This window comes from Panthera tigris, chromosome B2, assembly GCF_018350195.1.
Source record: "Panthera tigris isolate Pti1 chromosome B2, P.tigris_Pti1_mat1.1, whole genome shotgun sequence".
NCBI classification, from domain to species: domain Eukaryota; kingdom Metazoa; phylum Chordata; class Mammalia; order Carnivora; family Felidae; genus Panthera; species Panthera tigris.
The window spans coordinates 11150320-11174314 of NC_056664.1; the positions used below are offsets into that span (position 1 = coordinate 11150320).

Consider the following 23995-nt stretch of genomic DNA (forward strand, 5'->3'; position numbering starts at 1 on the left):
ATCCTCTGTCCCCTCTCTCTGCCCCTTCCTGCTCGTGTGCTCTCCTCTCAAAAATAAACGTTTAAAAAATAAACAAAAATAGTTCTATGGAAACCACGTGCTAAATTCCAAACAACGAATGTGAAAATGAGTTTTTGGACAAAAACCCACAAACTAGGGATTACTGTGAGATGTAATCACGTCGCGTAAAATAACACCCCCGGGTGTCTCTGTCTCTACTTTATGTAACTTTTCTCTCATTTCATTTCTTTCTACTTCCACTCCTTTATTTGAAAAAGATGACAGCTACGCCATTCCCCAATCTGCAGAGACTGTGAGATGTACTCAACTGGCAAATATGAAGTACGCTGAGCCCCTCTGGAAAAAGACAGAAATGAGACTAGCTGCATCTGTAGGGTATGAGAATATTCTGGACAACATCCCTTTGAAAGGAAGGTTGCTCTCAAAGCTCACTAGGGTTTGGGTTAATACAGGATGTAGGGAAAATGCTGAGCTTGTTACATCCTTAGGAAAGGAAGGGGATGTGGTGCTCGCTTCAGCAGCACGTGTACTAAAATAGGAACGGTACACGGAAGCTCCGCGTCGCCCCTGAGCAAACGTGACATGCAGATTCCTGAAGGCTGTCTGTGCCCCAGCGCACTGCCACCCTTTGCAGATTAGCACGAAAGGAAGGGGGTGGGGGGAGGAAAAGAAGGAAGAAGGAAGAAGGAAAGGGAAGGGAAGGGAAGGGGAATGGGAAAGGAAAAGGAAAAGAAAGAGGTGTGCGGATGATGTGAGCAAAAGGAAGACAATGGCGTGAAAGGCGGTATGGAATATTGCTATAGACTCAATTGCGGCCCCCTCAAATTCGTGTGTCAGAACCCTAAACCCCCAGAACCTCATAATATCACCATATCTGAGAAAGGGCCTCTCACAAGGTAATTCAGTTCCCATGAGGTCCCGAGGGTGGGCTTTAATCCAGTCTGACTGGTGTCCTAAGAAGAGGCAATTAGGACACAGCCAAGCACAACGGGAAGACGATGTGGGGTCGCGGGGGGAAGGCGGTCATCTGCAGACCAAGGAGAGAGGCCTGGGAAGAAGCCAAACAAACCTGCCTGCACCTTGATCTCGGACCTTCCAGCCTCAGAACTGCGACAACGTAAATGTCCATCGTTGAAACCACCCAGATTGGGGTATTTTGTTACGGCAGCCCTGGCAGGCCAGCCGGGGGACTTAGCGGGCAGCCGGACAACGGGAGAGGGACCGACGCGGCCGTCCGCCTTCTCCCCCGTCCCGGAGGCGGCTCTGACCTGCTCCTTGAACAGCTCCCGGAGGGCGGCCATGCACTGCTGGAGCACCTGCTTGTCATCCAGGGTCCTGACGGACGCCACGGCCTCCCCGGCGACCACCGACATCAGCACGCTCTGCTTCTTCTGCAGACGCGGAAGGGACAGTTCACACTTCCTGCTTCCAGTACAGAGGTCCCTGAATGCACGGCTCCGACTGGGGAAGGCCCTCGTCCTACACATCTCAGGATTTCCCCCTGCCCCTCAGCCCCATTTCAACCACCGGTCTGTCTCCCTCACAAAACTCAGTATTCATCTCTACATTTTGCTCTTCGTGGCTGAACAACTCGGGAAGAAGTGTCAATATCAAATTCAGGGTTCTCTTGGCTTTTTCCCTTACTTGTTCTAGAAGAAATAGAAGAAGGTGGAGAAGGGAGATCAGCAGATAAAATAAGGGGAAAAAAATCTTTCTCAAACAGTAAAGAAATTTTGCCCAAGTGCAACCTTTTAACAAAGTTTCTTGGGATGGGGCGCCAGGGTGGCTCAGTCAGTTAAGCCTCTGACTTTGGCTCAGGTCATGATCTCAGTTCATGAGTTCAAGGCCCACATTGGGCTCTGTGCTGACAGCATGGAGCCAGCTTCAGATCCTCTGTCTGACCCTTCTTTCTCTGCCCCTCCCCTACTTGTTCTCTCTCTCTCTCAAAAATAAACATTAAAAAAAAAAACTAAGGGGCCTGGATGGCTCAGTCAGTTAAGTATCTGACACTTGATTTCAGCTCAGGTCATGATCTCATGCTTCGTGAGATCAAGCCTCACATCGGGCTCTGCGCTGACGGCGCGGAGCCTGCTTGGGATTCTTCCTCGGTCTCTCTCTGCCCCTGTGCTGCTCACTCTCTCTCAAAATAAACAAACAAACATTACAAAACAATTAAGAAAGTGTCTTGGAAGGGAGAAGAAGGGGGAACAAAACACCAAAGGTGATTCTTTTGCATGACATTAGTATTACCAAGTCCCAGGGACGCCCCTCCCTCCCTCTGCTCCCCGACCGGTCACATCTGCCAACACGGAGCCTGCCCTCGTCCTCCTCGGGGCCAACCATACCCTGCCCTTCGTCCGTGCTCACAGGACCCGGGAGAGCAGTGTTCAGGCACCAGTCATTACTGTGCTGTGCTGAGCTGACTCTCCCTAAGAGGACTCCCCATCAGCCCGAAATATCTGTTTCCACAAAGAACGAATCCCCTTCCCAGGGGGCAACATTAGTACTTGAAAAGAATATGGCACATGTCGGGCTTTTCCGGTAGGAAAATATCCCAGTCCGAGTACCCTGCCAGCATATAGGTACGTATCTACAGCATCCGCCCCGTCCATTAGCTCCTGAGCTTGACGCAGGAGTCATTACCAATCCAGATTCTAAACTGCAGTAAGGGAATTCAAACCGCGTGTCACCACCGATTTTACCTGGGGATCCATGTCATAGAACACAGCAAAAAGCCCCCGCTTGCCGGCACTAGGCGGGACGTGACCGAAAAAGTCAGCCCCTTGAACTTTACTGTCCCAAAATCTGTATGGAAACTGCAAGGCAATCTGGAAAACGAGGAAGAGAAAGATGGTTAAGAGTTTCTAGAATCAGAAGTAATCTCTAAGACACAATCTACGGTTAACTAAAGCGATACACAAAAAAGTCCTAAACGCTCCCCTTCCGTGCTCCTGTCTCGTCTGTTCTCTCATGAGCATCTGGCTTTGGGGGCCATTCAGTCCCATCCCCCCACCGATAGCGTGGGTGGGGTGGGCGGGACCCACTGACAAACCCTGGGCTAATCCGAAGATGCCAAGCAGTCCCGAGACCTGGTCTTGAAGCAGATGTTCTGAAGATAAAGTCTCACCTACCCCTAGGGCCACCAGCACTGGCACGTTCTGCTCAGAGAAGATTTTATTTAAAGGCAGAGGAAGTGACACATTCTCCTCACTGAGACCAATTAATTAATGGAGGGTAGGCTTGGAAGGCAGCCAAAAACAAAAAAACAAAAAAACAAAAACCCCACTTTACTTATATATTTATATGCCAAGTTCAAATCTTGAATAACAACACTCATTTTCCAAACGTCAAGCAAAACTGAGATCTCAGCCAGCTCTCCTCCTTCTGTTCCGATAATAGCCTTTTGTATTCTTCATCAACAATTACTCAAATGAAAAGAAAACCTTTGAATTTTATTTGGATGAAAAAATGATCCGCTACTCAGCCAGTACCAGAAGGTAAGGAACCCTTGGCACCCAACATTCATCTCTTTGGTTTTGAGGCTACAGTAACTTGGTCACCTTTTCAATGATGCCCGCGCCTAAGCTGTTGATAGCCTTCATCTTCTTGTCCGACAACGGTGGGTTGAAGTGAATGGCACCTTTCTGCAGTAAGGCCAGGGGTACAGTGACTAACACCTGGGGGGAAAACGAACAGTTCACACACAAAAGCACAACTACCCAGTGGGTTCATGACCAGGAAAATCTCAACGCCCAAAGGACGTTCCTCTCTATCGCCAATCACGAGACTGTCAATGTCCCATGTTCTACTGCGAAGAGCCAGAGCCGCCATGGCGGTTCGGTGCACAAGGGCGCCTGGCCGAGCAGAAGCGGCATCCACGTGGAAGAACTCGCAGAAAAGTCTAGATGGTTTACAATAACCCTGGGTGAGAAGAGTCAGTAGATGCCAATTATGAAAAGCAGTACTGTAAGAGGAAATGGCCCTAAATATGGAATCAGAAGAACTACATTTGTGTATCGTTACTAACACTTTCTAATACGTGGCCAAGGTAAAACCTGCCCTACAAACCCCAAAGAATCGGGATAATGCTTAAAAGTCATACAATACACATCAATATGCTTCATAAATGGTAAAGTCCATCAAAAACATTATGGATTACTGGAGTGCCCGGGTGGCTCAGTTGGTTGAGTGTCCGACTCTTGATTTTGGCTCAGGTCATGATCTCACAAACCGTGAGACAGCATGGGGCCTGCTTCTGATTCTCTCTCTCCCTCTCTCTCTGATCCTCCCCTGCTCATGCTCTCTCTCAAAATAAATAAACTTAAAAACATTTTCTTCAAAACATTATGGGCTATTAAGAAGGAAGCAACTTTTTTTTTTAAATTGGTTTATTATTTTTATTTTTTTAATGTTTTATTTATTTTTGAGTGAGTGAGAGGGAGGGAGAAAGACAGCACTAGCAGGGGAAGGGCAGAGAGAGAGGGAGACACAGAATCTGAAGCAGGCTCCAGGCTCTGAGCTGTCACCACAGAGCCGGACGCGGGGCTCAAACTCATCGACTGTGAGATCATGATCTGAGCCGAAGTCAGGCGCTCAACCGACGGAGCCACCCAGGAGCCCCAAGAAGGAAGCAACTCATTGCAGGGTCTCCCAACGGCTTACACAATCCTTTAGGAGAGTTGAAGGTGCCGATGCTAAGAGCCTTCAAGAACGACTCTCGAGGTCCCATCACAAAACCCTGCATCAAACACAGCTGCTGTCTCTCCACACAATCAGAAAATTTCTGGCTCCAGAACCCTGTTACCACAGTCACGATGAGGAGCCATTACCACTGCTACCAGCTCCAGAAGCACACCACTTCTAGAACAAACTGTGAAATGGGTTCCTCGTGCTTGCCTCACGCCTCCCTTGTAGTTAATGAGCGGACCCTGGAGCCTCGACTGGCCCCTCTGCGGAAAAACCTAACACCTTGACCACGATGCTGGTCAGAAGTGAAGGAAAAGCCATGCCATACCTTCCAAATCTCACGCCAGTGCATCTGAGTGGCTGCAACATTTCCTATTTAGAACCTCAGCTTCAAGGGAGTCTAGGAAGCATGCGTGTGTGTGTGTGTGTGTGTGTGTGTGTGTGTGTGTGTGTCCATTTCCGTCCACACTGCAGGCAGCATGGCCGGAGGAGCATCCCATGGAACTGGATGCCGAGCACCACATCCACCACAGCCCTCAGCAAAGATGTAGCGTACGTGGCTTGAACCCCAACTCCAGGAGCACAGAAAGGCCAGAGTTCTTCTTGTGATTTTGTCGCTATTTTCTGCCACATGGAACTTTTTATAAAATATAAAACATTTTCTCGGTCATCGTCAAGCAAGCCAAAAAAAAAAAAAAAGAGAACAATTATTCTCTTGGATGCAGAAGAACTTCAAGGAAATAAGATCTAGATATCTTCTTAACAACAAAAACGCTCTCAAAAGCCCATGAAGCTGGGCACCTGGGGGGTTCAGTCGGTTAAGGGTCTGACTTCGGCTCAGATCATGATCTTGAGGCTCGTGGGTTCGAGCCCTGCATCAGGCTCTCTGCTGTCAGCATGGAGCCTGCTTCGGATCCTCTGACCCTCTCTCTCTCTCTCTGCCCCTCTCCGGCTCACTCTCTCCCTCAAAAATAAACATTAAAAAAAAAAAAAAGCAAAAAGGAAAAAAAAAAGCACACGAACTTAGGTAAACAAACAGGCCAAAGGGACGAGCCCGCTCTGGTCAGGGACTGAGGCCAGACCTGGGTGGAACCAGCCTAAACTGCATTACAGTGTGTCAGATGTTTATTGGTGGGTCACGCCGGGGTGCAAGTCTTTCACCTCTAAGTCCGGGAAGCTTCCAACTCAAACCATGCCATCTCTGCAGACTACTATAAAAATACTTCCTGTAAACATTCCAGAAGAGACTTGAGAACACAGCCTGCGGCTATGCCCTAATAACCCCGGAGAGCTGGCCATCAAGAGAGAAGAGCAAAGGTGCGTGGTTAGGGTCAGGCAGAGGGGGACCCAGCGAGAGCCGTCGACAGGCAGAGTCACAAAATACCACAGGTTGAGCCATCAGCTGACTGGCAATTTAAAAATTTTTTTTAAATGTTTGTGTGTATTACAGAGGGAGAGAGAGAGAGAGAGACAATGTGGGAGCGAGGCAGGGGCAGAGAAAGAGGATCCGAAGCAGGCTCCTGGCTCCAAGCTGTGAGTGCAGAACCCGACGCGGGGCTCGAACTCACGCACCGCGAGATCATGACCTGAGCCCAAGTTGGCCACCCAGGCGTTCCGGCTGACTTACAGTTTTAAAGAGAGGTATTTAAAAACAATTTTTACCACCACGAGGAGCTTTAAATTTAAATTCTCAGCTTGGGGCTCCCACATAAGGGCAGGGCTGCTCAGTGGTCTGACACTAGCCACACATCGGACTCACCTGAGCAGTTTCACAAACGTGACCAGACTGAATCCCGGAGAATCTCGGGGTGGGGGTGCTGCAGCCTTTCTTTTTAGGCCCCTCCCAGGTGGTCCTAACGTGAGCCAGGATTGAGAACCACTACCAGTCCATGGGGTCCCTGGGTGGCTCAGTCGGTTAAGTGTCTGACTTCGGCTCAGCTCATGCTCTCACGGTCTGTGAGTTCGAGCCCTGCATCGGGCTCTGTGCTGACAGCTCGGAGCCTGGGGACTGTTTTGGATTCTGTGTTTCCCTCTCTCTCTGCCCCTCCCCCACTCACGCTCTCTCTTGCTCTCAAAAATAAATAAAACATAAAAAAGAAATTTTTAAAGACCCACTCTGAGTCCAAAGGCTACACTACCATTCCTAACTACCCCGCTAGCCAATGGCAGGAATAATATGAGGACCCACCCCCTGGGCTCACACACCGGACCCTGTCTCTTCATTTGACGTGAGATCCTTTAGTTCAGGAGGAGTATCATGCACTCTGAAATACTTCTAGGGAACTGAAACGGGCAGAGCACAGCTAATCTAGGAATCCAGTGATGATCTGTCATTTATACATTCTGGTCATGTCAGAAATAGCTAAACTGAAATAAACTTACAGGATTTATTACTTCCCCTCCGCCCCAAGTAAGCATCTTTGCTCTCCAACGCCTTAGAAATCTCTGTGTGATTTTGCACATTACAGCACTCTTCCAGTGTCCACCTACTAACGTGCTTTACAAACACTTCCAGTAACATAAAAGTACTTCTGCCAGTTTCAAAACGAAAACATGGAGCTGTCTTGGACTGAAAAATGATTCCATGGCAAAAGAAACCTACTAAACAAACAAACCAACCCACCACCTTTGTATGTACTGAATTAAGCAAACTGAGTTTTCTGGAATGCGTGACTTCTCAGAGCCTTTAATACACTCATATTTAACTCAAAAAGTAGACTGCAATATACAACACTTTCAAACTTATTTGCCCAAAGAATTTCTCTTCTTGTTCAACTCTCAGGACTGATGTACCACAGAACCTACTTTAAGAAACACTACTCGGGGCACCTGGGTGGCCCAGTTGGTTAAGGGTCTGACTTCGGCTCAGATCATGATCTCATGGTTCGTGGGTTCGAGCCCCGCATTGGGCTCTGTGCTCATAGCTCAGAGCCCGGAGCCTGCTTCGGATTCTGTGTCTCCCCCTCCCTCTGCCCCTCCCTCACCCCGGCTCTGTCTCTGTCAAAAATAACCATTAAAAGTAAATCAATAAGCACTATTCAGAATTCTGTCTACCATGAATGCATACAGCGTTAGATCAGGTCAATGAGACTTGTGCATCCACACAGAACTGAGTGGAGACAGGGAACTCTTCAGGAATCAAACAAGGCTCCGGGCAGACTGCCAAAGGCCAACTTCCGGGTGGAAAACACTGTTTTCCCCACCCCCAGGCCCCTGGCTACACCTCGTGAAATGCTAGCACCTACCTTCTGTGCTGTACATCCTGTCCCATCCGTCATGGTAACCTGCACCTCATCTCCAGAATAATCAATGCTCTGCACCTGCGCAAGAAAAACCACCATGAAAACCAGGAGGGACGGACCCATACGATCCAGGATCCTCCCCCAATTCTATCACGTGAGTTTAGACCTCCAAGACTCCAGAGAATCACTTCCCGGCACTCAGAGATCTAAGTGACATTTACAGCTGACTTCAGGGAACTATCGCTCAGTCATTACAACTTATAAACACTTTGTCAGAAAGTGGAAAATCTTTACAACACAGTCTAGAGTGAAGTATACAGGTAAACGGGGGCCTCTATGATTAGAGCAATGCACAATACAATGCAGCAGGACAAAGACTCGAAGGGAACACTCAAGAGTGAAAATGGCTGCATTGTGTCAGGGAGGTCATGAGACACTTGAACACTTCATTAGCAATGAAAATGCATCTGAGCCACTGTTGCTTCCAGAGGGTGGAGGTGCCTGACGAACAGGCTCACAGCAAGCACCTGTCTCCTGTGTAATCCACGTGTCCCGCACTTGCCATCCTCCAAACCCAAGGTCAAACCAGAGCCGCCCCTCCCGGCCGCTGTGGAGACTCACTGGAGACTCCAGCCGAATGTCTAGTCCTTCTGCCAGTTTTTCAATGATTACAGAGTAGCCAGGCGTTAGCAGAGTGTGGTCACCAGCAAACTGAGCAAAGAATTCGTTGTGGTCCCAGGAGCGAGCAGACACCTGGGAAATGATAATGGGCAGGAAAGCTTATGTTATTCTTTTTTTTTTTTTTTTAAAGTCAACTCTACTCCCAACATAGGGCTTGAACTCATGACCCCAAGATCAAGAGTGGCACACTCCACCGACTGAGCCGGCCACACGCCCCAGGAAAGCGGATCTTAGAACAAAAGGTAGACATGATTTGGGCACGGGCACCACTCCTTGATAAACACACTCGGTGTGTTACATATCAGTAATTCTGGAAAAGGAGAACTCTATGAGTAAAACTGCGTTTGAGCAACTCCAGCTATAAATATGCCATCCACGTGTCTTCACCGTGGCATCTGTGCAGAGGCCAAAACCCGGCACAGTTTTGGAAAACAGGGTTACTCCAACCACAATGGAGTCGGATGCAGGGAGGTGCGGAGTTGGACAAGAGGTCGGGGTCAGCCGTGGAGCCTCTATTCAAAATACAGAGGGTCTGAGTATCAAGACCACAGTGGTCAAGTGACTGACGGAGGCAAGTGTAAATTTATTCCAGCGAGACAGGCAGACCGTAACTGCAAGGCTACTCTATTTTGGTCTCCCGAGAGCAGTGTTCTCAGACCACGACGGTTCCACAGAAATGCCTTCAGGGACTCCGTGGAGCACAAGGGAAGACCGGCAGTGAACGGACAAGGCTCTGGGCCCCTCCCGGGTCCAGCCCAGTGGCCGTCCTGCACTTGGTTCACATACTGAGTCTTCGCACACATTATCGGAAGGAAGGTTTCTCTCACTTAAAAAAAAAAAAAAAAAAAAAGTCTAAACCACTGTGGGGTTAATATGCTCTGAAGTCATGGTTTTTGACCTTTTCAACAGCAGAACCATTGTTTCCTGTTTACCCAAACTGGTCGGGAGTTCAGTGCTTAGATGCGAGGTGCGGGTGAGCGCGCGCGCGCGCGCACACACACACACACACACACGCGCGCGCGCGCGCTTCACAGAAGCCAGCCACACCTGATGGAGGCTGCTCCCGCAGGCGTACTCCAGGTTACTCAGGTGGAAGTGAAGCACCTGTTGTTCAAGTTCACTGAACTGGATCCCCGACTCCTGAATAAAGGCTTTGTAGATCTCCTCGATCTTTTCTGTAAGGGGAAGGGGGCAAAGCAGAAAAAGAACGGCTGTCACACTATTGTCTAATTCCTTATCTTATGTTCCCAAACTCCTGCTACCTGCAAAATCTGCTAAACTCAGGTCCCTTCCCAAGCCAACTCGGGGCATGAGGGAGGATATGTTGAGAAGGTTGGTTTCACTCACAAAGGAAAAGCTTATCTCAACTGGAAACAAGGTCAGGAGGCTACCTTCAACCACGTTTCATTTCTGCCCAGTTGCAAAAACTTTCCTTTTTGGCTCAAGATGGAGAAAAAAGTACCCCCGCCCCCCACCCCCGTCCACCCCCCGCATATACAAAGACACACACCCAGAGGAAAATCCTCTTCCCTTTCTGGTCCTAGTGCGAATCACCTGAAGTCACGTTCTGAGGACCTCTCACCTTAACTAAGAGACCTACAACAGACTATCGGCTATATTCTCTCCAAAACAAGAATACTCCGTTATGGCCTTTCGTCACCTCAGTCTGCTGCCTTGATACCTTCCAATTACCGGTGTTTCACCGCCTACGTAATAAATTCCAAAACCCACAGCCAGACGCTTGCTAGCACCTTTCCAGCCTTTCCAAAGACAGCAACTGCTACCCGCCCGCTCTCACGCTCTGCTAAGTTGCAGCCTGGTCTCTTCCCGGTAAATTCCGACCCCGGGAGGCAGCTGCCCCCACTGGCCTCCCTGCCAGCACCCTCCAGCCCGGCCCATCGCCCCTTCGGGCCAGCGTCACCCGGCCGCCACGCACCTTGGGAATCCTGCTTGCTAGCAACCCCAGCATTCAGCCACGTCACACAACCGGAACTTTCAACTACACATACACAGCCCTGTGGAATCGTTCCAATTCTGCTCTTCGACTCCCTTTATTGTGGGGATGTGGGGGCGAGGGAGGCTCACGCCTGACACATGGTAAGAATCTTAGCACGGGCCCTTCTTCATCACCTTTCCAGTGAGAAAGAACCACCACCCTACATGTACACCACAGACTCCAGGCTTCTTTCTATCAAGTCCTGTGCACTTGCTTAGCTAGACACGAACTGAAAGTGAATTTTAAAAAAATTTGTTTTGGCAGCTCCGGGTTCTCATCAAAATTTTCCACCCTCGTGCTAGATGGTTAATCCGGGGATGCTCGCAGCACCTCTGGATTTGTGCCGGGCTTTCTCCCCCCCCAGACCACAGGGCTTTCCTGCCACTTTCACTACCACCCTGCAGTCCCATTCCTGCATCCTGCCATGTACTTTCTATTTTCCTTTAGGTTTTGTAGAGGTTCGGGGAGAACCAAGACTGCTGGAACAGTATGTGAAATTAAGTATGAACAGATTGGGAGAAGGCTTAATGTGACTTTTATGTAAATTACATTTAAAAGCTCTAGTACATATGCTTTGTGAAATTAACTCTAGCTTCTCACTATTTATATTTGGGTGTTTTGGGCTAAGTGCTAATTAGGTGAAATCTCAGCTCACATACTACCAGGCAGGATGTAACCGCAACCTTCCCCAAGTGGAGATGTGTGCGCCATTATTCAAGCTTTCCAAAAAAACATCTATAAGACGAAACACCAACTCACACGGCGTTGCTGATCCTGGCCTGATAACTTTTCTTAAGTAAGGCCAAGACAAAGCAGTACTATTAATGTTTTTATGTGGTAGTCCTGAAAGGAGGGTGAAGAAAACCCCGTCCAGTGACTACCACACACGTGCAGAATGCTAACCAAACTCTGAGAACATGCCGCACAATGTCAGCTTAGTAACTGTCCCCAGTTTCAGAAAATTCAACGGCCCACTACTGGGTCTGGACACTACCTACATTTGATTAAATGATCCCCGTGCATCCCAGGAAATTTCTGAAAATGTTCTGCTAGACTCTGCCAGTGAACACTTAACTAGTTAGGGCGGCTCAACATGGTGGGTCTCAGGGCAGGAGAGGAAAAGGGGAGTAAAGAGAAGGGACGGTCCCTGTCACGGAGACGTTTACTCCAAACAGTGATGCAGCATCTATCAAGATGAAGTAAAAACCCTTATAAGGGAACATACAGCTGAAACAAATTAACATCTTGCGAACAGAATCATACTTTAAGAAACCCAGACATTCGCCGAGAACTACAAGTCAATACATTCAGGGCATAAAAATTGTAGGTTAAATAAATATCAATTTAAGAAGCAGTATGGTAACATCTCCGCTGGCACCCTCACGGAAATGAGTTCTTACAGACAGTCAAGTTTTCGAAAAGAGTACACTTAGTACGTTTTGGTCCATTTAGTACCAAAGCCTAACGATTCTGAATTTAAAATTTTAAACTGTAATACACATTCTTGAATTCTTAAAACGTACTGAAAAAAAAATCTCAACCTACTGCCCAAAACAGGGAAAGGAAATCCTGGCATACAGAAACTCTCTTACCTAGAAAGGGCGTTATGTCATTGACCATTCACAAGGCGCTTACCACAGTTTCCTTAAAAGTAAGCTCCTAGGGGCAACTGCAAATTAAACATTTAAATGATCATTTTAAACACCAGCTATTTTATGCAACATAAGATCCACGAGTGCTCGTGAACACGGGCATCTAAAGGTCCCTGAGGAAGATCTGCTTTCCAGAGTGGGACAGTCTGGAGAATTCACCAGTCCAAAACGAAGGTTCAAAGGACTCCATTTTTTTTTTTTTTTAAAGTAGGCTCTATACCCAACGTGGGGGCCGGAACTCACGACTCCGAGATCAAGAGTCACATGCTTCACTGACCGAGGCAGCCGGGCACCCCTCCAGAGGACTCCTCTGCTCCTGCTAATCCAGCTTTGGGTTACAGAGAGACTCCCAAGGAACAGTCAGAACCCCATTCTCCCATACCTCCTAAGGGAACATCTTGGAGCTGAGTCTTATCCTTTCTCCACTCAGAGACAACATCCAAGAGAGCATTAAAATGAAAATCCATGCGCTTGTCAATAGTGGGGTCAGTTATTCTTCCACCTTCCTGAATTAAGTCACATCTCTCTCCAAATTTATGCATGCTGATGCCAAGCTTCAAAATAATAAGAATAAGAAGGTGAAAATTTTCCCTGGAAAAAACACTTACAGGTTCTAAGCTGAAATCAGACAGAGCTCTCTCATGGAGAAAATGGTCTAACAGATCCCAAAAGTAAAGCTACACATGCCTCCTGGGGAGTGGCAGCCAAGTCAGGCAGTGAGGAAAGAGCAGGAAATCGAGGAGCGCTTCTCTCAGGAAAACGTGAGGTAACAGCAGGCAGCTTCTATGCCACGCACCCTACAGCCTTGTGGCCAGTGGCCAGGGTCTGTTAATGCTTCAGGTGCTACAGCTGCACATGGCCTCCCCTCGCTCTGACGTCCTGTCCCCTGCGTGGACCCTCACAGGAATGAGCACGCAACCACACCAACACTCACAGAAGCTGATGCCGAATTTACGGCAAATAAGCAGTTCAGAAAAAAACCTTGGGCCTACTAGGTCTTCAAAGAAACTATGTAGGGTTGCCCGATAAAAGACAGCATGCCCTCTTAAAACTGGACTCTCAGATAAATAACGAGTGGTTTGGGTTTGGGGGGGGGGGGTGTTTTTTGTTATTGTTTTTTTAGTATAAGTATATCCCAAACATAGCATGCAAAATAGCCCACGTGGTACTTGGGATATACTTATCCTAAAAAAATTTACTTATGTATCCAAAAGGTCAAATTTAGCTGGGCATGCTGTGTTTTTATTTGCTTCACCCAGCAAACCTTAAAATGACAAGCTTATCAAGTGGCCTGCAAATAACACACAAATAGAATTATAGATCTCAGGAAAAAATCTTCTCTGTGCTCTCGCTCCACTTTCTCAGAAAGGAAGAACTGTAACTGTTTTTATCGGGAATGAGGGGGCAAGAAACCATTTGGGGGTTGTTATTTATCATCCAGAAGCGTATTAATACTATACGAAAACAAAATGAGACAGTTTTTTCTTCTGCTTATCTACGAGACGAATCATCAAGAAACCCACTTGTTCACACATGAGAGCTACCGGGTTGTTGATACAGCCATTGACAATCTGCGCCCCTCTTCCCACTGTGACGCCTTTGAAAGATTTATCATCCCATACTCGGCCTCCGATTCTGTCTTTGGCTTCCAGGACAGTCACCTAAAAAGATAGGCAATCAGGGAAGCTACACAGGAATAGAGTAGCCATTTAAATACAGTACTACAAAGGCAAAATGACACAGTTAGGTAAGTTCCATACGTAGTAAATTATTAGATCGCTTGCGAACAGAAGTTTAAAAAGAGGGTGGTGTGAGCAGAAGCCAAAGTAGATGTTAAAACACACAATCCCGCTTTCAGCAAGGAGTGAGTAGCCTGCTGGAGGAATGCCTTCAACTGTCCCTCCTCCAACCCCACAATGAGAAGATTTGCTGAGCCAGCACGTGAGATGCACTAAGAGCTTTTATGAAATACTATCCCACAAATTAAAAAGCACTAAAAGAAACTAGGTTAATGCAGTGATTTTGTCCTATGAAACATCTACGTATGTAGCAAAATTCCTTTAGCATTGCAAATGGGCTTTAATGTCCCTGAGATGTGACTATTAAAAAAAAAAAACAAAAAACAAGGGCACCAGGGTGGCTCAGTAGGTTAAGCGTCTGACTTCAGCTCAGGCCATGATCTCATGGTTCGTGAGTGGAAGCCCCACATCGGGATCGGAGCCTGAAGCCTGCTTCAGATTCTGTGTCTCCCTCTCTCTCTCTCTGCCCTTCCCTCCTTGTGCTCTTTCTCAAAATATAAACATTATTTTTTTTTTTTTATCATATGTCATTCTACCCAACGATGACCTCGTGGGCTTGATCTAAGCAGGCTGGCCCCACACCCAGACGATTTTACCTCCCCCCAGATTTCTTTCTTTTTTTCTTCTTTTTAAGGGCTTAGATGAATCTGCGTTTTTTAACTTTTTAAAAATTATTTTTAAGTAATCTTTAGACCCAATGTGGGGCTTGAACTTACAACTCTGAGATTAAGAGTCGTGTGCTCTACTGACTGAGCCAGCCAGGTGCCTCTACTTCCCCCAAATTTCTGAGGGCAGGAGGGGCTGTGGGTGACAGCCCTGTGGCTGTAAGTGCTACACTTCTCTGGGCTGCAGTGACCCAGGGCAAATGGGAATCCTATGCAGTTCAAGGCCACCCATTCCACTTCTGGATCCCGGAAAGCACTCTTTCAAATTGCTCAAGGAGGTTCCCCAAGTTAGCCATCTCCTAGGTTACTCAGGAGACTCTCTTTCCTGACCATGAGAAGGATGGGTGGTCTCTGTAGAGTCTGTCTTATCACCCGGCAAAAGAAAGGAGAGAACAGGTGGAGTCCTCTGAATATTTTATTCCTCATTTTCTTCAACAAGCAAGGCTATAGCCAAATTTCTACCCTCCCCACCCTCTTTCTTGGATTTCATTCAGATTAACACAGACCCACCCATTTCTAGATTCTTTTTCAGTATAAGAGGAAGGCAGGACATTAAAGACGGCACCCTAGACTTTCGATGTTAATAATCTCCCCTGTAACATAATCTGTAAGTTTTCTAAGTAAAAACAAGAAATCTTGGCCCTAATATCTGATGCTGGAATAAATGATCAATTAAAACACTTCCTAGCTTCACGCCATTAAGAAAATATTTTGAGGGGCGCCTGGGTGGCTCAGTCTGTTGACCGTCCAACTTCGGCTCAGGTAATGATCTCACAGTTTGTGAGTTCAAGCCTTGCATCCGGCTGTCTGCTCTCAGCTCAGAGCTTGCTTTGGATCCTCTGTCGCCCCTACTCTCTGCACCTCCCCAGTTCATGTTCCGTCTCTCTCAAAACTAAATAAAACATTTTTTTTAAAAAAAAAGAAGATTTTGAAATGCAAACACACTTCCTATAAATCCAACTCAGGTTCTTCTGTTTCGTTAGCAACATAATGTAATCCAAGACTTAACGTCTTCCATTCAACTGAGGGAAACGGCTCTTAGACATGGCTACTGAAAACTTTTCTCATCTCAGAAACTCTTCCAGCAGAAGAGACACCATGGAAAAGAAGCTGTCATTTCTTGGGGCGCCTGGGTAGCTCAGTTGGTTGAGCATCTGACCTCAGCTCAGGTTATGACCTCACGGTTCATGAGTTTGAGCCCCGTGTCGGGCTCTGTGCTGACGGCTCGGAGCCTGGAGCCTGCTTCGGATCCTGTGTCTCCCTCTCTCTCTGCTCCTCCCCCACTCACACTCTGTCTCCATCTCTCAAAAATAAATAAACATTAAAAAAAAAAAAAAAAAAAAAAAAAAAAGCTGTCATTTCTTTCAGCCAGAGAAAAGTGAAGATTAATTCAATTCTACCAAGATGATTTTCATATCTGGTTTACTGAAAACCAAAGTCCTTGAAAAATAAGTGTTTAAAAAGGGGAAATGTGTCAGACCTAAAAAGTCACAGAAATCAAGGGGATGGCTAATTTGAATGAACCTAATAGAAATTAGATTCTAAATTGCATAATTTTTTTTCTAACAGTCTCTATTTTGGCTAATTTTGAATTGGAATATGGCCACATACTAAGTAAAAACTACCCTACCTTGGAGAAGCAAGCTGCCTCAAACAGGTGGAGCACACTTTAAAGTCATGCAATTCTGTCTCAACAACAGATTAATCCAATCTTGCTTCCAAAAGCAGGGATTTTTGTTTCTCAGAGTGAGAGTCAAAGTGTGCCTTTGAGGGGCACCTGGCTGGCTGTTGGTAGAGCATGCAACTCTCCATTCTCAGGGTTGTGGGTTCAAGCCCCATGTTGGGCACAGAGGACAGAGGTTACTCGAAAAAAAAAAAATATATGCAAATTTCATTGTGTGTTTCAGAAACTTTTATACAAGAAATGGTGAACTTCTAAGCTGCTATTAGCTGTCTCAAGCTATTGCAAAAACAAAGACTTTTTCCCAATGTCCCCTCTATAGTGTCAATAACACCTGGGAAAAATTTCTGCTTTCATACCTGCACAGAATCTCTTCTGACTTGCTCATTAGGAGTCTAAAACCCTGTGTAAAGCTGTCTAAACTCTTTCTTTTATTAAACCAATTCTAAAAATTTTTTTATCTTTTCTAGAACCAATTGCAAAGATTTTAAAGATACATAAATAAAATAAATAAAAAAAAATAAAAATAAACGTTAAAAAATAAATAAAATTTTAAAAAATAAAGTAAAAAAAAAAAAAAAAGATACAAAGATACAGTGCATTTAGAATTGCCCACTAAAATCAGAAACTGGTTTCTAAATCTTAGAAAATCTGGACCAAAGGAATGGTTAACCATCTGTTATCAACTTCATGTCCCAAAATCTTACCTTAATTCCAAAGTTATGCAGTTGCCTAGCAGCTGCTAATCCTGCTGGACCAGCCCCGATAATGATGACTGATTTCTTTAAAAATAAAAAAAATTAAAAAAATTTAAAAAATGGAGGGAGGGGGAAGGATCCAATTAGAGAAATGAAAACAATAAAACAATATACCGTGTTAGTTGTTCTAGAAGGTACTAACCACCAAGCCATGTTAGCTCATCTACATTTCTTTGATGTTCACAGAAAGCTATTTTCCTAAAGAACCCGGAAGTACTGGTCTTAAGGAGTCCCCTCCTCCTTACAGTTCCTGACACTCTTCCCCAGAGCAACACACGTTCTACAAACGTCTTGCTTTATAACTTCTGTGGTGATGATGTGGCTGTTACTAGTATCATTAACTAGCATTCACTAGCATCTGCATGCTAGCACTGATCATGGTGGTGGATGGTGTCCCCGTTAAGGCAACAGTCACCTACGTTGTGGTAATCTTTAGGAAGAAGATGCTGGTCGGTGCCGACGTTAAGAACCCCCGTGTTGATGAGCCCTTTTCTCGTCATAAAATAAAGTATCCTCTCCACTTCCTGAACGCATCGGATGCGCACGAGACCCCGAACGATGATGTGAGGAATACATTTCTGAGGTGTAAGAGCTTCCTGTGTTTGAAAACAAAACCAAGCTGTTAAAACAAATACAACACGTAACTCTTGCTTCCTCCAAAAGTTAAACAGAATGACTATATGACCCAGCAATTCCACTCATATACACTGAAAAGAACTGACAACGTAGGTTCCAACAAAACTCACAGCAGCACTATTCAAACTACCAAAACGGTGGGAACCATCCAAGTGTCCATCAACGGATGAATGGATAAGCCAAAAGGGGTATACCCATACATGGAATATTATCTGGCCATAAAAAGAAATGAAAGTTCTGGGGTGCCTGAGTGGCTCAGTCGGTTAAACCTCTGATCTCGGCTCAGGTCATAATCTTACAGTTTGTGAGTTCAAGTCTCATGTTGGGCTCACCGCTGTCAGCAACGAGCCTGCTTCGGATCCTCTGTCTTCCTCGCTTTCTGCCCCTCCCCCTCTCATGCACCCTCTCTCAAAAATAAATAAAACATTAAAAAAAATGATATGAAGTTCTGATGACTGCTACCACATGGATGAACCCCGAAAACGTGATGTTAAATGAAGAAGCAACTGACAGAAGGCCACATGTTGCACGATTCCATTTATATAAACTACCGCACTGGGCAAGTCTACAGAGACAGGAAGTAGACTAGTGGTTGCCAGACTAGTACTGGGGGAAGGGAGGAATGGAGAGTCACTGCTTAATGGGCGTGGGCTTTCCTCTTGGGGTAACAAAAAAGTTCTAGAACTAGATATGGAGACAATCATATAACACTATTTACTTAATGCCACTGAACTGTACATTTTCAAAGGTAAAAATGGTAAATTTTACATTGCATTTTACAATTAAAAAAAAAAAAAACCACCTTTCAGGGTATATGAGTCCATCAGGTATCACTAAGATATAGTAAGATCAGAGGGAGGTTTGCCTTGTGAAGGACAAAAAGAAGAAAGGGACAAAAGGAAGATACAGCAATTTGCATTTTCTCTCCTAATCCTCTCCCGTCCCACAGAAGGACAGCTAGAGGGAGCGTGGGCTGACCACATCGTAAATACATTCTTGACTCAATAAACCACACAGCAAGGGCCACTGCTGAAGCCCACACTGCCACTGGTACTGGCAGAAAAGCTGGATTCTCATCACTGATATGAGGAGACAGATTTAGGAACTTGTTTAAAAAGGGGAGAGTGGCGCCTGGATGACTCAGTAGGTTGAGCGTCTGACTCATGATCTTGGCTCAAATCATGATCTCAAGGTTCGTAAGATCGAACCTTATGTCAGGCTCTGTGCTGACGGCCTGGAGCCTGCTTGGGATTCTTTCTCTCCCCCTCTCTGCCCCTCCCCCGCACACATGTCCCCTTTCTCTCCCTCAAAATAAATAAACAAGAACAAAAGACACTGCCTTTCCCTACTCATCCCAACTTTGGCAAGGTCTCGGAACATTTCAAAGATTCAAGATTAACGTAGCCTTGACCCAGTGTCATGACACACAGAGAGAGCGAGTGGGGGAAGGGGCGGAGAGAGCGAGAATCCCAAGCAGGCGCCACACTGTCAGCACAGAGCCAGATTCGGGGCTCAACCTCACAAACCACGAGATCGTGAGTTGAGCTGAAATCAAGAGTCAGACACTTAACGGACTGAGCCACCCAGGCGTCCCCTTACAATTTTGTTAATAATATTTTCTATAGCTGACTTTAAGAATATACTATGCAATACACACAACATACAAAACATGTGTGAATCAACTGCTTACGTTACTGGTAAGGCTTCCAGTCAACAGTAGGCTATTAGAAGTTTTAGGGGACCCAAAAGTTGTATGTGGATTTTTGAGTGGGTAGGGGATAGAGTCAATGCCTCTAACCCTCAGACTGTTCAAGGGTCAAGTGCATGCTCAAAGTATTCAAGAAATAACATTGGCTTGCGATGCTGAAGATAAAGAAATTTGTTTTCATGAAAATAAAAATGATTTCAAAATCTTTGACTCATAGCCTCTATATATGTGTTTTCCCACTAAAATATTAAACATAGGTAATACATACTATTTTATTAAATATTAAAATAGATCCAGGCTGATAAGTTCAGGATTTTTTTCTGTAAGCTTCTTCACCTGTATCAATTGATTTTCAAAGTCAAATGAAAAGAAACGTGAAGAAAAATGAATCCAAGACTGTTTTTCTGAAAAGTGTATCTTTGCAACTTATTTACAGGAAATTCTGACCACAATTTTGTTCAGTTCAGCAAATGTTTATTGAGCATCTACCTCAGGCCTGCTGGGGAGGAAATGAACAAGTCTGCCTTGTCTAACCCACTTACATAATTCATATAAGTTGTAGTAACAGCCATAACCTAATCAGGCCATCTCATACTGGATTCTAACCCAGTGAGATACCAGGGTGGAATTGGAGTATCTATTCTTTTAAATATTTGCGACAGACAGACAGGGAGGGAGGGAGTGTGAAGGAGCAGGGGAGGGGCAGAGAGTGAGGGAGACAAGAGGATCCAAAGCAAGCTCTGAGCTGTCAGCACAGAGTTGGACGTGGGACTCGAATTCACCAACAGTGAGATCATGACCTGAGCCGAAGTCGGACACTTAACCGACTGAGCCACCCAGGCGACCCTGGAATATCTTTCTTTAATCAAGATTAATTTGGCAGTCTTGCCAAAGGTTCTGGATTCAGCAGTTCCTCAAACAATTGAAGAAATTAATCAGAAAAATATTAGGGTTAGGAAACCCTTTGTTGTTGTTGTTGTTGCTGTTTTGAAGCTCATATTCCCTTCTCATTTAGCCTCACCCCTTTCCAGGTAGGTGCTGCGTGAGGCCCCTGACATCTCTTCAGTCCCAGCAAACAGCAAAGCACTCCGTGTTGGAGAATAATACGATGTTAAGACTCTGCCTCCGGGGGTTTATGATACAATCTTTAATGTTTTACTTCTCTTCCTCTTGGCATTCACAGCGGAACGCGCTCGGAACCAACTCTGCGCCATACACGCACTCACTAGAGTCAAGAGTTCTGATATGATCTGAAGTGGTGGTTCTCAGGATACAGAGACTTAGCACCCCTTGGGTAATACTTGGAGACACCTCTGATGGTCACGACCAGGGGTGAGCTAGTGGCATCTAGAAGGCAGAGGCCAGGGATGCCGCGCAACATCCTACGGTGCCCGGGACAGCCCCCCACACAAAGACCATCCACCCAAATGTCCGCAGTGCGCAGGTGGAGAATCCCCGATCTAGAAGGGCCCCCCGCCCCGCCCCACGGCTATCGCAGCCCCTCTCTTCCCAGGGCGGCCTCCGCCCGCACGCGTCAGCTCACGTCCCTTCACTTACTTTGCAGTTAGTGTACCACAGCGCGAGGATGAGGTTCCTCAAGGCCAGGTACATGGTGGGGTCTCGGGAATACTCCGGGAACTCATAGAGCTCGTCCAGCTCCATCACGTCTGGCCTCACGCACAGGGCTTTACCGCACTCGTTGGGCTGATAGAAAGGCTGGAAGTACCGGTTCATGCCTGGAGCTGACAGAAGACACAGATGGGCAAATCCCACGGCCGTAACTTCCAAACCCAAACCAGGGAAACGCCAGGGCAAGACCAAACCGCAAGCGTCATGGTCTGTCCTATGATAAATTTCCTGCTTCCTCTGTCCAGCCGATGAAATACACACGAACTACCTATTTTCCCCATTCTTTCCTCACAAATTTAATTTCCATGGCATGGAAAATTTTTTTTAAGTTTTAACTGGGGTAACAACACCCGCCATAAAATCGACCACCTTCACCGAGTTCAGGTGTTGCGTGCAGCCAGGTTGAGCACGTTCACATTGCTGTGCAACAAATCCCCCGAAATTCTTTATCTTGTAAGACTGAAACTCTGTGAACGTGAACTCCCCATGGAAATAGATGTTAACTCATTGGAATTTTTCTGATTAAAAAATGGGGCGCCTGGGTGCCTCAGGCGGTTTGAACGGCTCAGGTCATGATCTCACGGCTTGTAAGTTCAAGCCTCACGTCAGGTATTGTGCTGATGGCTCAGAGCCTGAAACTGCTTTGGCTTCTGTCTCCCCCTCTCTCTCTCTGCCCCTCCCCCACTCTCTCTCTCTCTGAAAAATAAATAAAACATTAAAAAATTTTAAAACAATGAATAGGTTCATAGAGGTACGTATCAATCCCTGACTCCTCTAAGAATCCTTGAACAGTGGGGTAACATTTAAGGGGATAATCTATCCTCAGTGCTGTTTCTATGAACAGAGACTATTAATATAACAGGTACTTAGTTTTTTCTAAAGCCAGAAAAAAATGCTTTTTCCTAATCTGCCTTTCAAGAACATTGTCCCTATGTCATTAAACATGACTTCAATGGACAGAGAGTATTTTCCCATGATTTAACCACTCCCCCATTGCTGCACATTGAATTTTCATCTAATTATTTCACTATTATCAACAATGCAATATAAATCTTTGGACTCACATTTGATAATTTACTTCGATAATTAATTTAGGATAAATTCCTAGAATAAAGGGTGTCTGTCTATTTTAAGGTTTTCAATTCACAAACTGTCCCTCACAAATGCCCATACCCACATATAGCATTTGCAAGCCTGTTTCATTGGACCTTCATTAACCCTGGGATTTATCACTTCAGCTTTGATTCTGACCACCTCCACATTTTTAGAGGGCCCAGTGTTATTTGGTTAAAAACTTTAAAAAAATGCTTCCAGGTCAAAATCTATTTGCACCACCAAACATGAAGTTTGTTAGTGTCCAGACAGAGGAAGGTCTAAAATTGTTCCTTGTACACTAAGAATTCCAGTAGAGAATTTTAAAGATCCATTTAAAGTAAACGGTCAACAGCAGGTCTGGCCTGACCTGATGTTTTGGATTATTTTCAAGAGTGGATCACTTAGCTGAGATTTTCAATGGCTTCATTAGAAGCAGAGAGACTGGGGACAGAGGAAAAAGAAAAAAAAAAAAAAAAAGAAGGGCGACTCATACAGTTAAAACTGTCTTCCAGTATGTCCGAGTTTGCATTATCTTCAAATTATGTAGCCACCTAAATTTCAAATAAAAAACTCCTTGGAGTGACTGGGTGGCTCAGTCAGTTAAGCAGCTGACTTTGGCACAGGTCATGATCTCACAGTTCATGAGGTTGGGCCCCACATCGGGCTCTGTGCTGACAGCATAGAGACTGCTTGGGATTCTCTGTCTCTCCCCCACTCGTTCTCTCTCTGTCAAAAATAAATAAACGTTAAAAAAAAAAAAAAAAGATGGGGCACCTGGGTGGCTCAGTCGGTTAAGTGTCCAACTAAGGCTCAGGTCATGATCTCACAGTTTGTGGGTTTGAGCCCCTCATCAGGCTCTGTGCTGACAGCTCAGAGCCTGGAGCCTGCTGCAGATTCTGTGTCTCCTTCTCTCTCTGCCCCTCCCCCGCTCACACTTTGTCTCACTCTGTTTCTCAAAAACAAATAAATGTAAAAAAGGAAAAAAAAAAAAAAAAGAAATAAAAAGAAAATGTTGTTAAAAAAATAAATAAAAATTACTCCTTCAACTCCGTAGACACAATTCCTGGACGGGTGTTACAGACTTCACACTATGGAGGGGAAATTAACTGCACGATCTACACAAATGATACAACTGAGCCACGGCATAACTAAATGCATGAAATAATGAGGGGCCTTCTATCAGGCCACACACATTAAGAAAATGTCTTTTGCGTTCTGCTCGCCCACACGTGCCCGGGGAAAGAGGGGAAGGGGAAGCAGGGAGGGCCACGACCGGCTCTCACCCGGCGCAGAGGGGGCCGCCTTGGAGGGCTCCAGCTTCCCGGGGCTGGTGCTGCCGGCCGCGCGGTGCGTGCTGGCGCAGGAGGGGCTCATGCCCACGCAGTCGGGGTAGTAGGCAGAGAGCAGGGGTGCCGCCACGCTGTCTTTCAGCAGAGGAGGGAGGATGAGCATGGAGTACCACCAGTGGTTGGAAACTTCCGACACCCTCTGAAACGGGGCAGACAAGACAGAGAGGCGCAATGGCAGACAAGAACCGTACGTGCAGACCCAGCCAAGGACAGAGGACGCTGTGCGTCATTCACCCACGGCCCTCTCACACTCAACCACCCTACACCAGAGTTCCGCACACTCCGATTTAGAAACAAAAAGAGCCGAGGGTCGGGGCGCCTGGGTGGCTTAGTCACCTGGGCATCCGACTTCGGCTCAGGTCATGACCTCACAGCTTGTGAGTTCGAGCCCCACATC

At 46.1% G+C, this 23995-nt stretch overlaps 1 protein-coding gene across 8 annotated transcripts in view; it reads right to left on the bottom strand.

Moving 5' to 3' along the window:
- KDM1B (lysine demethylase 1B) overlaps window positions 1–23995 on the bottom strand; it is a 68486-nt gene that overhangs the window by 12423 nt on the left and 32068 nt on the right. For 7 of the 8 annotated variants that reach the window (XM_042985633.1, XM_042985630.1, XM_042985632.1 and 4 more), the window contains 12 exons: window positions 23533–23737; window positions 21083–21267; window positions 17601–17777; window positions 17131–17205; window positions 13802–13939; window positions 12661–12832; window positions 9678–9805; window positions 8571–8702; window positions 7953–8027; window positions 3582–3698; window positions 2724–2849; window positions 1290–1412 (listed from right to left, as the gene is read on the bottom strand). In XM_042985633.1, the coding sequence (XP_042841567.1) occupies window positions 1290–1412; window positions 2724–2849; window positions 3582–3698; window positions 7953–8027; window positions 8571–8702; window positions 9678–9805; window positions 12661–12832; window positions 13802–13939; window positions 17131–17205; window positions 17601–17777; window positions 21083–21267; window positions 23533–23737 (1653 nt within the window). Of the gene's footprint in view, window positions 1–1289; window positions 1413–1457; window positions 1671–2723; window positions 2850–3581; window positions 3699–7952; window positions 8028–8570; window positions 8703–9677; window positions 9806–12660; window positions 12833–13801; window positions 13940–17130; window positions 17206–17600; window positions 17778–21082; window positions 21268–23532; window positions 23738–23995 lie in introns of those variants that run through there. The other variant, XM_042985634.1, reaches the window with a different exon arrangement.